This window comes from Anopheles funestus, chromosome X, assembly GCF_943734845.2.
Source record: "Anopheles funestus chromosome X, idAnoFuneDA-416_04, whole genome shotgun sequence".
NCBI lineage: Eukaryota > Metazoa > Arthropoda > Insecta > Diptera > Culicidae > Anopheles > Anopheles funestus.
Window position 1 is genome coordinate 6,326,251 of NC_064597.1, and position 15,435 is coordinate 6,341,685.

The window sequence follows — 15,435 nt, forward strand, 5'->3', positions numbered from 1 at the left end:
CACAAGGAAGACGGTGGAAATGTTGGAAAAATGCATGAAAAAGAGTTGCAGTGAAGACACAGTGAGAGGAGTAGAGAACAAGAAAAAAATAACACGGGTATGACTCACGGAGCTTCCTGGGAGTGATCTTAGCTGTGTTGAGAGGCATTATTTTTTTTTTTTTTGGATCAAAAGCTCTTTATTACGGCAGGTCAGCTCTCATTGATCATCCAAAGGAAACACATGTGCTCAAAATTTAAAGAAATGAAGTTTCTGTCAAAAAAAAAAAACAAAAAACACAAATTATTTGAAGGTTGAAAACATTTCCTCAAAAAATTTTTTTTTCTCTTCAAAACACAATTATTAAGCTTAGGAGAAATAATACCCCAAAATGCTGAATTCGTGACTCCGGATGGCAGTTATTACCCTGCGACATAGAATAAAGATTGATCAACATTCCGTCCCTGATCGGTACGTCCAATGGTGTAACTTGGGTGAGTAACCGCGGGTGAGTATCTTTTCCAAGTTCCAACTCATTATATAACATCATCCGGGTTTCCCATGGTGGTGGTGGTGGTGGTTTTTTTTGGTGCGTTTCCCTTTTAAGCTTTTTTTTCGTTAGCGCATAGTAAACTCCCCAATGTCAAAAACTGAAAACCTTCCTTCAAGAGTAATAATAACTCGCATCTCACTCATAAAACCGCCATCGCTGAATTTCATCACTTTCCCAAGGCGGGAAGCGGTAATAAAAAGAGGCGCCCGCGTTTTTTTTGTTGTTGTACGTTTTGTTGAGGTTGAGATAAAAGATTCCCAGCGTATATGGCGTATACCGCCTGTTGACGATAGTGCTGGGCGTTGGACACGATACCCAATCGCTCACTAACCCAGTAACGGGCACGTGTTTGGGAAACGAACGAGGACTCCGTACGGGTGCTCTGTGTACTCTCCGTTTGCTCTGTGTCACACACGGTAAAGACTATTCGGCGCATGCTCCATCACAAAGGAAGCTTCCGTGGACGGGAAATCTGGTGGTTTCTCTTTGCTATACCATTTCGTCGTATCCCGTTCTGGTTGATCCTGGTCAAAAGTCTCTCACTCTCGAACAGGCTGGTAGTAAGATGCAAACAGCGACTGGCAGTACATAGCAGTTGGTTCAGCTACGGTTTTGCACGGAGATGTTAAACGACAGCAGACACTGGAACTGTGTTGAAAATTTCGTCAGATATTCAAACTAACAATAGGACACAGCCACATCTGCATGTCATTGTTGAACAACCGGACACAGTGATAGACCACAGTTTCGTGTAATTGCAATAATCCGAATACTTAGAGATAGAGCTAAAGTGTGGTAAACCATTCTCCAATTCATTTACCGTGTCTTTGTGTGTGTGTGTGGGTGTGTATGTGTGTGTGTGTTGGTATGAAGCTTTTGTTGAAGTGTAAAGTCTATGGTACACCCGGCTGGAAAGTCACTATATCACCGATAGTTAACAGGTCATTCCAAAGATCTGATGGAGGTCGTCTTATGGATGTATCGAAACTTGAGGATAAGAAGATAAAAGTTTATACTCCAGTTGCGTGGGTGGACATAATCTTTACATCTCGTTATTTACAGTATCACTCGCCCCAGTTATGTAAAGATCTTCGTATATCTGACTGCTTTTACACGCACCTCCATAATGGTTTTTGGTGTGTGCCAAAAAATTGTTCAACTTTATCACTCAAAAGTGAGCCGCAGCAATAAACCTGTCAATTCAGCATTCTACCCATTCTAGACCACGATAGATGAGCCAATCAAATGAAATATGCGTGAGTGCGTTAGTGATTGTAATGCTAATCGGAGTACATACGTAATGACGCTCACTTCCTCCAAGAAAACCAAAAAAAAGGAAGGAAAAAAAATAACAATTTCCTTCTACCGGGACTAAGAAACTCAATGACAAACCGTGAAGAAGAATCTGTGTTTACTGTGTGCGTGAATTGTTGGTTTAATTTTATTTTTTTCCGCAAATATTTCTATGCTCTTTGTTATAGCCTCCCATAATTTTGCATGCGTTTGGATATACTTCAAGTCTTCAAAATTTTTATGTCAAGTTGTTGGGAATTCCCGGAATAGCAAAATAGTATTAATCAGTTCCAAACCTTCCGCCTGCCAAAGGAGCATGCGTTCGGTGCGTGTCGATGTAGGTACGGGTTGTTCATGTGTCTCAGTATGTGAGTGAGTATGGCTTTGATGGCGCTGAACATTGTTACATAAGGACCTACGTGTGGCGAGCAAAAAAAAAAAACGAAGCAAACCCCAGGAACTTCAGGAGCGAACAAGCAATTTGCTTGTTGGCATACATTTTATGCTTCATTCAGTAATCATAAACAGTTGCTCAACGAGTGTAACATGCTTTCTTTTTTGGTGAAATATTATTACATTATTGTGTCGGGTTTTTTTAGTGTTTCATACAGAAATTGGAAAAAAAACACTTCCAGAAAAAACCAAGAAATTATATTTAGTAAATATTTCATTTATTTATATATTACTACTTTTTGTTTTTAAATCTTCTCCAAATTTTGAGTCGTGTCAGTCGTTAAAAGCTATTAGTTTACTTTGATGAGTTTTTATTAGTAAAGTTGACCGAATGTTTTAAAACTAAAATACAATATATTCTGCTTGATAGATTCTCAAAATAGACGACTTCATTGACATGTACTATGTGAAATTTAGAACACAAGTTTCATGAGATACTGTTATAGTGTTCATTTACGTGAAGCAAAAAGAAAAAAGTAAATTCAAAGATAATTATGCAACAGGCTACACGGTGAGAGAGTGTTACTTCCGTTCAGAAGAGTAACATATTTTAGAATGAAAAGGCCGCATCTCTTGTACCAGAGGAAAATGAGGATATTTTGATTGCTTATTGAAAGGAATTTGCCGGGGGGGTTTTTTACAACGCAAACTGTTACATACTTTACCGCGTTCTTCTAGTGTTAACTGCTGTTCTTCGAAAGGAAATACGGCGTTTCCAAGCATATCTGCATTGTTTTTGTAAGCTCTGCTCACGCTCATTTCTCTGGAAAAGGTAGGAGCTTCTCTTGCTTGCTAGCTTTCTGATTTTTTCTTTCCACCACATCGCTTGTATAATTTTTATAGAACACGTGAGCATAGATGCTAGTGCTACGAAAATGGATATAAAACCCCCCTTAAAAAAAATAACCTCACTTATACACACACACACTGATAAACCATAATTCATTGAGCGTGTTGAGGCCAAGTATTACAACGTGCGAGTATAATTACCGAAAAAACAGACCTTTTTTTCGGTGGTAAGTCAGGCACGATAAATACAGGATATGGGATTTTAAGGTGGAATGTATGATTGGTCATTTCGATAACACTGCTTTCGACTCGCTAGCGTAAAGCAAGGCGTGGTTATTCCTTTCAAAAATCCATCCACCAATTCTAGTCCGTTTCTAGTGTTCTATCCACACCTTGCTTATCAGCAATCTGACACCATTTCGGTTGGCAAATTAGTAAAGTATTAGTCTTCAGTTATTGGAGATAGTGTTGGGTCATGCTAGATACGTGGCTAACCTCAATTGTTTGTGTCATTTGTTGCTACGCACAGTACCGGACAAAGGATTTGTTTGGATACAAAAAAACATCGTGCATCTAGGAATAAAACTTTCATTCTAATACTTGTCCAATATCGCCGAGTGTTGAAAACTTATATGATTCTACAACATTTGTTAATCTTGGTCTTGGACTTGGACTCTTTTTTTCTTGGATCTTGGACTTTTTTTTAAGGAGGACATAGTTAGTTTTGGTCAAAATCTTCGTATTATAGTTAAAGTTTTCCAATCCTACTCTTCTTCCTGAACATGCAATAACCCTCAGGAATCTTCACTTCTTGAGCTACTGGGGATGATAGCTTTGACGATTGCAAGAGTACGCCAAATGTTCTTTCTACTGCAACCAACAAAATACTTAGCTACGATGGAGACTTCGCTTAGACCTTGAAAAAAAATGTTCAAGGTTTGCCCAAAAAAAGGCACTACTCGTCGCAGCTCTGCCGCGTTTGTTTGAATCATTAAACCTTAGGATCTGATGAATTGGAACCGTTACATTGAAGTAACGCACCTGACCAGGTCCAGATATTGAACAAAAAACCTGGAACATAATTATCTTCACAATTCCAAATCCCAAAAGTAACAAGATACACTATGGATTTCAAGGTGACGACCAGGTCGAAAGTAAGACAGGTAGTTGATTCTTGTAAAAAAAAACACGCAAAATAACCAAGTCCCAAAGGTATCTTAGGTACTTAAGGTTTTTAATGGGCGACAACCATGTCCCAAGTAACCAGAGTATTAGTACATTTTCTGAATAATCAGGTACCGGGTCGTTACTTTTCCCATCACTAATCAGACCATGCTGGTTGGCTAACACCGCTAAGATACAACCCTTTTTGATGACCACTTTCGCATAACGCTCGTCCTTCTTGTCCGGGGTATTTCTTCACCGATCTCCTGACAAAGTGATTGAGCGGTTACTTTATCTTTTTCTTCGCTGTGGCACGTTACGCTAATGTCCGCTATCTGAGAGCCTAAGTTAGACTTAACGTACTCACCATTTCCAAGGAAAAAAATGAAGAAATTATTACAACTTAATTATATATAAAAATATGCCTTCGTGTAACGTTTTCATAACTTCTTTTTCCAGATGATATTGTAATAAGTATAACAGTATTTTCTCATCTCAGTATGAGAAGGGATTAGTGTAAGCAGTGAACACGTGATAACCGTTCCGAGAGTGAGAAACGTCAGCGACGACGAGTGGAAAGTAGCTGTATCAGTGCTGTGTTTACGATAAGCTTAAAAAAAGGACTGTAAGTGCTACATTTCGTTTAAGTATTTGGCCACATGTTTTAAACGTGATTCGCGCATTGCTAAAAGCACCAGCGAGCTAGTTACAATACCAGACGGGTGGTACACTCAACGCACGACGACAAAGTGTAACAGAGCATAAACAATGGGCAAGAAGAATTCCAAACTAAAACAAGACACCATCGATCGTCTAACGACTGCAACCTACTGTGAGTACCAGCCCCGGCCGAATGTTCCCAGCTGCACCAAATTTGTTGTTTATTGTGATTGTGCTCAAGTTTAATGCTTTCAATGTCCATGTGCATGTATAGTTGGAGTTTTGTAGCGGTTTCGTGGGTGTTTTACGGTTGCATCGGTCCGAAGCATGATGGTACTGTTGATTAATGCTGCGTTTATCGAAATGGGGCTAAAAGCATTAGAAGATATAAATGTGTGTTTACGGTTGAAAACTGTGCCGGAGTGTCGTAGCAATTTTGTTGAGGTTTGCAAGTACACTGGTGTTTGTCATCGTTTGTCAAATAATCAAATAATTTTGTTGTTTTTTTGTTTCCTGAATGTTATCCTTAAATGCACCGTATTGAAGCATTTAGCGTCCCAAAATAAAGACTTCGTACGTACAGAACTCAACAAAGTAGAGCATTTTACAACATTTTACCATTTGGGCAGTATTTTCAAAGACGTTGGTAAGAGTTTGTTTGTTTGTTTTTTTTTCTTACAAGTTTTGTATACAGCGCAGTACTGCAACAGATTATTGAAACTGATTCTACACAACATGTATTTGTTTGCTATTTACCAAGCATTGCAATATCATGCCTATTACATACTATACATCCTTATGTTAACTGCATCCTTTACCAGTGCGCTTGGGGAAATTGGTTTATTGTATGTAAAGTATCGCCAAAAGCTTCAAGAATTGTTTGTACCCAACTATTCGACTTGATAAGGTCTATATATTGGCAGGTGTAACGTAGTAAGACGTTACGCCAAGAAGCAGAAGAAAAAACTCCTTGAAATCTTACCCACTTAATACAATATTTGTGTTGATACCTGTTGCATCTATATTCAATTATTATCAGCTAGTAAATGTTGAACGTTTGATTTGTGAATTGTTTTTTTTTTATCTCTTACTTTGCTCAATCTTTTTCTTTATATGCGCTTCGCTTACGATTTATTTAGGTGTTTTTTGTTTTCATTCTGCAGTTTTTTTCCTTTTGTTTTCATACCAATTTGAGGAAGAAACGTTTCACATTACAATCTGTTTTGTAAACTGTTTGGGAATCGGTTTTGTATATTTTTTTTTTAATTGTGAGCTTCAAAAAGTTTGTTTTGTGAATTTTTGAGCAAATTTTATCTAATTAAAGCATAAAAAATATTAATCATTACTCACCTTTGCATCACGGAGACCTTTTACTCGCTTTTTTAGATTGTCTGTTATAGTGTTAGTTACATCAACATAGTTCAATACATGTAAATATTATACAAAAAAGTGAAAAAATTTTTAAAAATGCCTTCGGTTTTTGGCTCAATTAAAAAAAGCAATATTTACTATTAAAGAAACAATAGTGCAGATATTACATTTTTTCTTCTGATCCTTAATCCAATACAGTTACAGAGAAAGAAATTCGGCAATGGCATAAAGGATTTTTGAAAGACTGTCCAAACGGTCTACTAACAGAGCAGGTAAGTTACACTGTTGGACAGTTAGGGAAAGATTTAAAAAAAATTGATTCAATTTCTTTCCAGGGTTTCATTAAAATATATAAACAGTTCTTCCCACAAGGCGACCCAAGTAAATTTGCATCACTCGTCTTCAGAGTGTTCGACGAAAATAATGTGAGTATCCTTGAAAGTCTGTGAAAGTGCTAAGGAATAATGTATAAGGAACGGAAAAATTAAAACTTTCCAAGTTTGATCGAGCTGCGAAATCGATGCGAAGTTTAAAAGTGATAAACCGAAAGCTGTTGTAAGTCTTTCGCTAGCTGATCAATAAAAAAGAAACTTCTTTGGGGAAGAACCTTCACGGAGAGTGATAAAGTTTTCATTGCTATAACAGGAACTTCATATCCACCCAACGTTAATCACAGTATCGTTCGTATTTATTCGAAAATTGTCCTTGCTTTTCTGTACGCGGACCGTTGCCGTATTACAAGTGATGTCATTATCATGGCGGTCAGACGCTTTTCACTAAGCTTTTGGGAAATTTGATAAGCATTGCATCATGCTTTACGTTGCATGATTCATCTTTAGTTATGTTTGTGCAAAACGCACTTCGGGAGAATTACTCATTCATGGCGAATAGCAAGCGATAGCTAGGAAATGTTTAAATAATGTAGTATTTTTCCACTATTTTCATAAACGTCAAAGTGACATCTCGTTTTTGACATTTAACGTCAACAGTGGAGTTCTGGCAATGATTTGATCAGAGCACAATAAATATATCATTTTTGTTCAAAATTATTTTTCATTTTATAATATATAATATGTGATATTAATATTTAATATTCAATAAACTGTTGGATTTCTCAACTTGTGATGTTTCAACCCTGTTCTATGTAGATATTGTCTTTGTTAAGCCTTTTTTTAAGAAGTCCTGATTTAATATCTCCCCGTCCCCGTACTGAAGGGCACTGTTCGTGACTCTTGCCAGTGAAACTATTCGAGTTTAATAACGTTTACTCACGTCACCAGTGCGCTGTACCCTTTTTCACCACGGAAGTTTGCAACCGGTTGACGATATCGGGCAAATGCAAACGGGCACGGAAGGCAACAGGTTTAATTTCACTCAGTGAAAACATTCCACACGCAAACTGTTGCTTACAACTGAAGCAAAGCGTACAAAACGTTTCGAGTTAATGCCGTGTCAAGTGGTGTCTGGGAAGAAAAAAAACAACTAATTGACTAAAAATGTAACACACTTTGTCAAGTGTTAGCGTTCTCTGTACTGTATCTTAGCGAATGTTGCGTGATTGTTTTGAGGATGATAAACATTATGATGTATTTGTATTCATTGAGTAAAGTTCAACGTACGTCTAATCTATCTCAAGACAAAGCAACTTGCTTAAGATTGTTAAAAAATGGGTTCGTTTATTCCCTTGTTTTTTCGTCATTTATTTCAAAACTGATACTACATCAAAGAGTTTGATTGCGAAGCACGATTTATTGGATTTAATTCGAAGCATTGCTACGTGTCCACTTTCCAAGATTCGTGCATTTCGGTTGTTATTATTGATTGGTCGAAACAGGTGCATGTGAAAGCTGAGACAGAACATTCGTTTTTGGATTAACGACCGTCTATGTCATGCTAATCATAACATGGCTTAGGGAAAACAAGAAGCTCCTAAAAAAATGTGAAAAAGATCAGCTATGGAATTGATTATTGATAGTGTGAATAATTTCCTTTCGTAAATTTCCACATGATCGGCCGGTAAAAACCTCCAAAAACGATTCTTCGATACCAAGAGAACATCCACGGAGGACGTCTTTAGCGGAGTTATTGATGATCGATAGTATGAGTATATAGGATGAAGGGGAAATAATTCTTAAAGCCGAAATTTTCAGTATTACTTCTTTGTGGGATGCTCTTTTGTTACATTGGATGAAGAACCTGAACGTTTTCTGCAAGAAAATCCTCAGAGAGCGGCTAGTTTTATCATTTGAAATAAGAAGAGATTAGAGGCTATTTAGCAAAATTGAAAAATGTGATATATTTAAATGGGGATTTGTTGCAATAAGTTTCTTTTCACTCAAATAATGCTTTAAACTAAAAAAAGAATAAAATATCGGAAAAAATTTCAAAAAAAATTTTCCACTCGAAAATTTCATAAGGCTTACCCCTTACGATTTTTTTGAAAAATTTTGCCAAAAAAATAAAATTGATTTATTTTAATGCCAATTGGTTGCAATGAGTTTCTTTTCACTCAAATAATGTTTTAAACAAAAAAAGAGTGAAAAATAATAAGAAATTTAAAAAATTAAAAAAATTTGAAAATTTCATAAGGCTCATTTTTGCACCAATTTTTGCGTATAACTCGGTCGGTATCCAACGGATCCCCAATCTTTAACTTGTGGTCGATAGATGGCATCAATGGCTACATTTTCTTCTTGGACGGCCATGCCCTCAGATGTCTGTGCCAGAAGTTATTCGAGGAACCAAGTTCCTTACCCTGTTTGAGAAAATGTAAAATGTAAATATCTGTCTGTTGGAGACCAACTACGACGAGTACTTGACGAAATAAGAGTTTAGTGGCAGGGCATAACATAGCTCAATGTTCATGATGTTGTTTGTCTATTGTATTTCTATTCTTCCATTTAAACAGGACGGTTCAATAGAATTTGAAGAGTTCATCAGAGCGTTATCTATAACATCGAGAGGAAACCTTGACGAAAAGCTACACTGTATGTTGCAATACATCATCTATCTTCTACTAATCGTGTGCAATACTATAAAGCGTTACTTCTGTTTTTTGCAAATTCCAGGGGCATTCCGACTTTACGATGTCGACAATGACGGTTTCATAACCCGAGATGAAATGTACAACATTGTCGATGCAATATACCAAATGGTGGTAAGTAGTGCATGAACAAATACAATGAAATAGTAACATTTTTATCAGATTGTCCAAGCAAGTAGAAAGACATCAACAGAAACTATTACTACCTGTTTTCATGACATTGGCTGCAATAGAAAATTAAAACTAACGAAATCATTTATAACCCATACAGGGTCAGCAACCACAGACCGAGGACGATAATACACCGCAAAAGCGGGTGGATAAAATCTTCGATCAGATGGACAAAAATCACGACGATCGGCTAACGCTGGAGGAGTTCCGCGAGGGCAGCAAGGCAGATCCGAGGATTGTGCAAGCATTGAGTTTAGGCGGTGATTAACCGAACGATGAAATGCGGGAAGATGAACAAATCCCGCCACGTTCATACTGCTACGATGCGAAGCATAACATCGAAATTAATCGCAGCAACGCACTATTTGTATTGATATGAAGCCTGGGTATAATTTTTAATCGATGTGTGAAGTATTGTTTTTTTTTGTTGCTTTTAATGTTCGTTCGAACGGCTGCTCTGAATTTATTACCGCACGCCGATGCGACGCTTGAAGCTATAAAATGTCAACTGGCATTCAAAACAATAGAGAGCCTAGTGTAAGGTGTTCGTGGTTTGATAACCAGGAAATAATGCACGTTCGAAACACTTTTTTCGTTTTTCATCCTTCACTTTGTATACTTAGTTCTCGATCAGTATTATCAATTATGTAACGGTAACACACTTGAAACATTTCATTTAACGTTACGCAGCTTAATATACTTACTTACACACATGTTGCAAACATATTTGTAATATTTCACACGACACCTTTATAAACCTTGGAAATTACACACACTCGACTAAGCAATCATGCACGACGCGTTATATGATGGGGTGGGGGAGAAAAAATGTGAAAACAATCGATAAAAAAAAATTAACTAGTTATCAATCAACCAGAGAAACAACCAAAAAAAAATTTGCTTGCTTAGGAAAGATACATGCTTAATCTAATTCTGATTGTTCGTTAAACTCGTGTTCTCCAGCTCACTTCTAGTGAAGTTATGTAGCGGAATCATATTAGAAATCGATAGCATGACAACATTTGTATTCTAATCTATTAACGTACTTGGAGCAGGAATGCATTACAAAGCAAATTAATGGTATTAAATCACTGACGATCTAAAACCGAAGGCAATCAAAATATGCCATCAACGCATAGGTAATCAAACTTATTATGGAGAGTTTTTTCTTTTCTTCCTGTTTTGTCGTTATTGATTTTCTCAACGTTGCCAGGCCAATCCTTTCGCCGTTGAGTCAAACCACATCGAATCAGTTAATCAGATTTATGCCCCCAAAAACAATTTCAATCATTTACCTACACGCACATCCGGGCTGCCACATTGCGTAACGATTCCGTTTGAAGAATACCGCACGGTAGTGTAAACGTTAATAGCAAAATGCATTTTTTTGTTGTTGGGATAATTGACTGATACGTTGTTCTGCAATATTTTAATTCGAAAAAAAATATTCGTTCAATTTAAAAGTAATAGAAATGCAAAAAAAACTAACAAACGGTAACGACACAAGACAGAAGGGAGTGGGATGAGAAATGGAGATAAAAATATTTACATAATAATGGCAACTATTTACACCAATTCAGATACATGAACAAATAATGGGAAATGGGTTTGGGGAGAAGAGCAAACAAAAAAAAAAACAAACAAACGTTTCGCGTGTTATTGTTACGGTTTGTCTTCATTTGTGACATCTGTTGGTACAATGCAACGTTTTTTCATGTTAAGAAGTTCAGCAAAAACATTTGCAATCCAGTAAAAAAAAACTCTGTCAAAGATCAATGAAAGGAAGGGAAAGGAAGAAGAGATAACGAATCAAATTACAAAACTTGTAAAACAATTCGAACGAATTCTTCTTTTTTTTTTGTCGCAGATAGTTCGAACGGCAGTGTTGTTCTGCACTGCACTGTTCGAAACACACATATACAAAAAAACGCATTGACGACCGGATGTATACACCTAAAAAAAAAACCATGATGCTAACGGTCGCATACTACCATAGGAAGCATTTAACGTGAAACATACTAACATAATTTGCCAAAAACTAAAGTTTGTAAGTTTAGAATCGCATTTATTGTAGGAGCAGATCAACTAAAACGCTACGCGAAGACAACAAACCTTTGTAAACAAATATGAACAAAACCGCATCGCTAGCTTGTGTTAGAGATGATGCACTGTAAAAAAGGGCTTATACTTGTTTATACAGTTGGAGGTATATTAAAGAAGCAGAAGAAAAAAAACCCAAAAAAAAAAGAAGTCAAACTGTTATAAATATTTGATACTAGCACTGAAGCGGATCCGATATACTGTTATAGATATTAATAGCAAAAAAAGAAAATTGACGCAAAATCAGCACGTTTTAACATGAAATTAATTAAATGAAGCAATCATTGTTAATGGGATCCGATTTCCAAACAAATAAAAAAACAAAAAAAACAACAAAAACAGATGCATTTAAGCTCAAGAAAAGGCTTTTAGGGGCAGGAAATTGTGGAACGAGCCTATTGTTTCCTTTCCACCTAGCGGCCTATCCAGTGTAGGAGTGAGACAAATGGATAATAATATTCTAATCAAGAGTACGGTAGTGCATGAAAAGCAATATAATCCCTATAATCCCTTGCCCTCCCAACGGCACAACAACAACAAAATCTCAGCTCTAGCAAGAGCTAGATTTTGTGTAGTATTTTGAGCAATGCAATTTTTTATGCTCGCTTGGTAAAAAAAAAACTGAAGCATATTAAGACTATTATTGCTTATGCGTACGCAATCGTCCCATCAAGGCAACAAAAAAACAAACTATTACTTAATTTCATTTGTATCAAATGCAACGATATTTTCAGCAATATACTAAGCGCTGGGTTTAGCTTGTAATCACCTTTATTACATCTTTCGTTAAGCTGCTCGTTATACTTATTGTCCGGGCAGGGGTTGTCAACTGTTTTGAGAACCGCTGACAATTTTTTGTTTTTTTTTTTACATTATGAAACAAAACATTATTGCTATGCTGGAATAGACTGGTAAATTAGGTAAAACATGTTTACAACAAAGTACATGAAGTGTTCATTGGATAAAGAAAAAAAAATGCTGATTTGTTTTTAAATGAATTCAGTGAAATGGGGAAAACGTGGAGTGGAAAGTTAAGCAAAACAAACACCAAATATCAACGCATACAACAAAATAACAAAAAAAAATTTGCAAGCAAGCCGTTTCTTGTTTTTTCTGTTTTTTTTAATTTTAACTTTATGAGCATGGACAACAATTGCTTATACATACATAGCAGCAAATACTCCGCGAGTGTGAGTTTAGCGCACCCATTTGAATGTTACTAGCATACACTGTGTAACGGCAGCAGAGCAAACTACAGAAGAAAATTATATAAATATAGCTATATGTCTTCAGGGGGAATAAAAAAACCAACGTAATCCAACCCATCTAAATAGCGAAAGCAACAAAAAAAACACATAAATTGAGCAGGAAAATAAACGAAACTATAGATGCAAGCAATGTAACTACGGAAAGAAAAAAAAACATGCAATCATAACATGAGAACTACTCCCAAAAAAACTTATACTACAACTAGTACGTGGACTGTGGAAAACAGAAACATTCCAACTGCTGTACCATTATGTATGAACAATGCACGGTTATGCTAATAAACAAAGTAATATTGCAAAACTTTGATGCACAAAAAAAAACATCACAATTGTACAAAAAAAACATAAAACTTTCGGCAGCGTCCATAGATAACTTTACAGTAACCACAGTTCGCTCAACAACAACAACAACAACAGAAAAAAAAACATAACAGTAGATAAACCAGTTGAACCAACAACGGTTAAACATTGCTTGATGTGGATGTGTGTATTTTAAATACTTTAACATAATCCGGAATTAGGCTGTTAATACAATCATTGCAAAAGCATGCGTCCAGGTGTTGGTTTGTAAGGTTTTTGACGTTTGTGAGGGAAACATATTTTGTTCCATTTTTATGAAAAATAAAATAAAAAAACAAAACAGAAAGTTATTAAAAAAAATAGCCAAATAAGCATCATGCGCCCTTTACAAGTAAGGGCGCTTGATCGCACCTGCATCGGTTTAGACATTGGAAAAAAAACTGTTACTTGGACGGTAATTTAAGCAATAAAGAGCATAATAAAATGGGCTGAGTGAACAATACGATAATATATATATATACAAGTATATATATAAAAAAAACAATAGATACCAAAAAAAATATGTCAACAAAAATTACACACATGTAAGTGCAAGCATAACGTTTTATTACATACCATCCAGCATACGTTAACGGCAGCTGTACAAGCTGTCTAAAACAAATTTAAACTCAGTCGAGTAAAATCAACAAAGGCTTAAATATCGATGTTCGCCACTAAGCACGTTATCAGTGTAGTATGCTTCTGGGCAGTACGCAGCTTCGTTGTCGCTTTTCTGCCAGACTACAGCACAACACTATTAAATAACTTCCTCACATCTCGTACCCGCAATATGAGGCGTGAAAAGAGGCATCTACCCCCGGTTTAACGTAATCTAAAAAGACTGGTTTGAATTTCATTTGCTTTCCCAAATAGCACTCGGTGTAAATCGGAATAAGCGTCTTACTCAAGTGAAAAAAAAATATATAAATATCATTTCTCGACTAAAAAGGCTCGTTAAAAGGAGTTGTGAGTTGAAGCATGACATAAGCTGTTAAATGATACGTATATTACCACACGCGTTGTCTTTAGTTTGCTCTTCTGTCTAATTAGGTTCAAGGAACCTACCTGCAAATACAGACGTACTATTGTTTTCAGTGAGATTTTTGACATCCCGTTAGTAAAAACGCAACATACCAATAGTAGTTGTCACTTTGACATAAAACAATTTAGTCGAGGCGGCACACTAATAATACACATTTTTGAATGAAAAATGCTGTTACATCGAACACCAGAAGCTTGTTACAAAACTTTCTAGCCAGACTAATAGTGAAATTGTATAGTTTTTTCTACACATTGGTCGCACCATTGCACTGAGTGTAACTGACAGAAATTCGAAAATGTGAGGCTTGGTGAGAACTTGCACAAATAAGATTTGTTTTAAGCAAACTAGCATTAAATTGTTTTACATTTAACTTTGCAAATTTAATTTAGTTAGAAAAACAAAAACAAAAAAACAAGAAAGAAGTAATCAAATAAACGTTTTTTTTGTCAAAATGGAAATGGCAACCTTAGGTTAGTCTTATCGCTAAATGAGAAGTTAGTAAGCTGGTCAAGCTCGCTAATTTTATAGTTTTTTCTGTTTAACTGCAGCGCTGTATTCATTGTTCGAGATATTCAAGTGAAGAAATAATCAACACGATTCGAAAAAAAATATTACTATTCCAACAAAAATATTTGCTTCATTAAGGCCTAACAATAAAAAGTGTATTTTAAACAACGTTCCTATTGTATTCTTTTTACTACCTTTTGTAAATGAGTTTGCAGATAAAAATGTTTTTGTGTAAGTAGCAGCGAGTTCTTTGTTTAATGCTTCATATTTTTTGTGCGTTGTTAAATATTTTCAAAAATTTTAACTTCTTCTTGAGGTCATATTCGAGCAGTTTGGTAAAGGAAAGAAATCTTTAATTTAAAAAATGAACACTTCTCTGAATTAATGGAATTATTTGGTGGGTAGTTAGGAAAATTTATATTCTGTAGATAAATTAAAAACATTTTTCTCTAGACCGAAAAGATTCACACTTTCACAACACATTTAAGCGATGACAGCGAGTGCTTGACAAAAATATCGTTTTTCTACTCGAATGCCATTCGATGTGTTGCGCTACAAGTATGGACGCTCTATAATTATAGATCCGATAAATCAAACTGTATCAGACTAGATACCGTTTATGTGACTCTTTGTTACTATTAGAACAATTTGTTCTCCATCTTCTATACAACTTTCCAGCGAATGGTACAGTTGAACGAGAAAG

General features: G+C 35.9%; 1 protein-coding gene across 3 annotated transcripts; it reads left to right on the forward strand.

Annotated features, from left to right (window-relative positions):
• The first annotated feature begins 912 nt into the window (after positions 1 to 912).
• On the forward strand, positions 913 to 14,900 carry LOC125773385 (frequenin-1). Of its 3 annotated transcripts, none has more exons than XM_049444356.1 (7): positions 913 to 1,327; positions 4,691 to 5,063; positions 6,461 to 6,534; positions 6,598 to 6,687; positions 9,171 to 9,249; positions 9,331 to 9,419; positions 9,577 to 14,900. In XM_049444356.1, exons 2-7 carry the CDS (start codon positions 5,000 to 5,002, stop codon positions 9,742 to 9,744), a joined length of 564 nt encoding a protein of 187 aa, XP_049300313.1. In that variant the 5' UTR covers positions 913 to 1,327; positions 4,691 to 4,999; the 3' UTR covers positions 9,745 to 14,900. The 3 variants fall into 3 exon arrangements, with proteins under 3 accessions (XP_049300313.1, XP_049300314.1, XP_049300312.1); XM_049444357.1 differs by lacking the exon at positions 913 to 1,327 and adding an exon at positions 1,343 to 2,197; XM_049444355.1 differs by lacking the exons at positions 913 to 1,327; positions 4,691 to 5,063 and adding an exon at positions 5,072 to 5,537.
• The last annotated feature ends 535 nt before the right edge of the window (positions 14,901 to 15,435 follow it).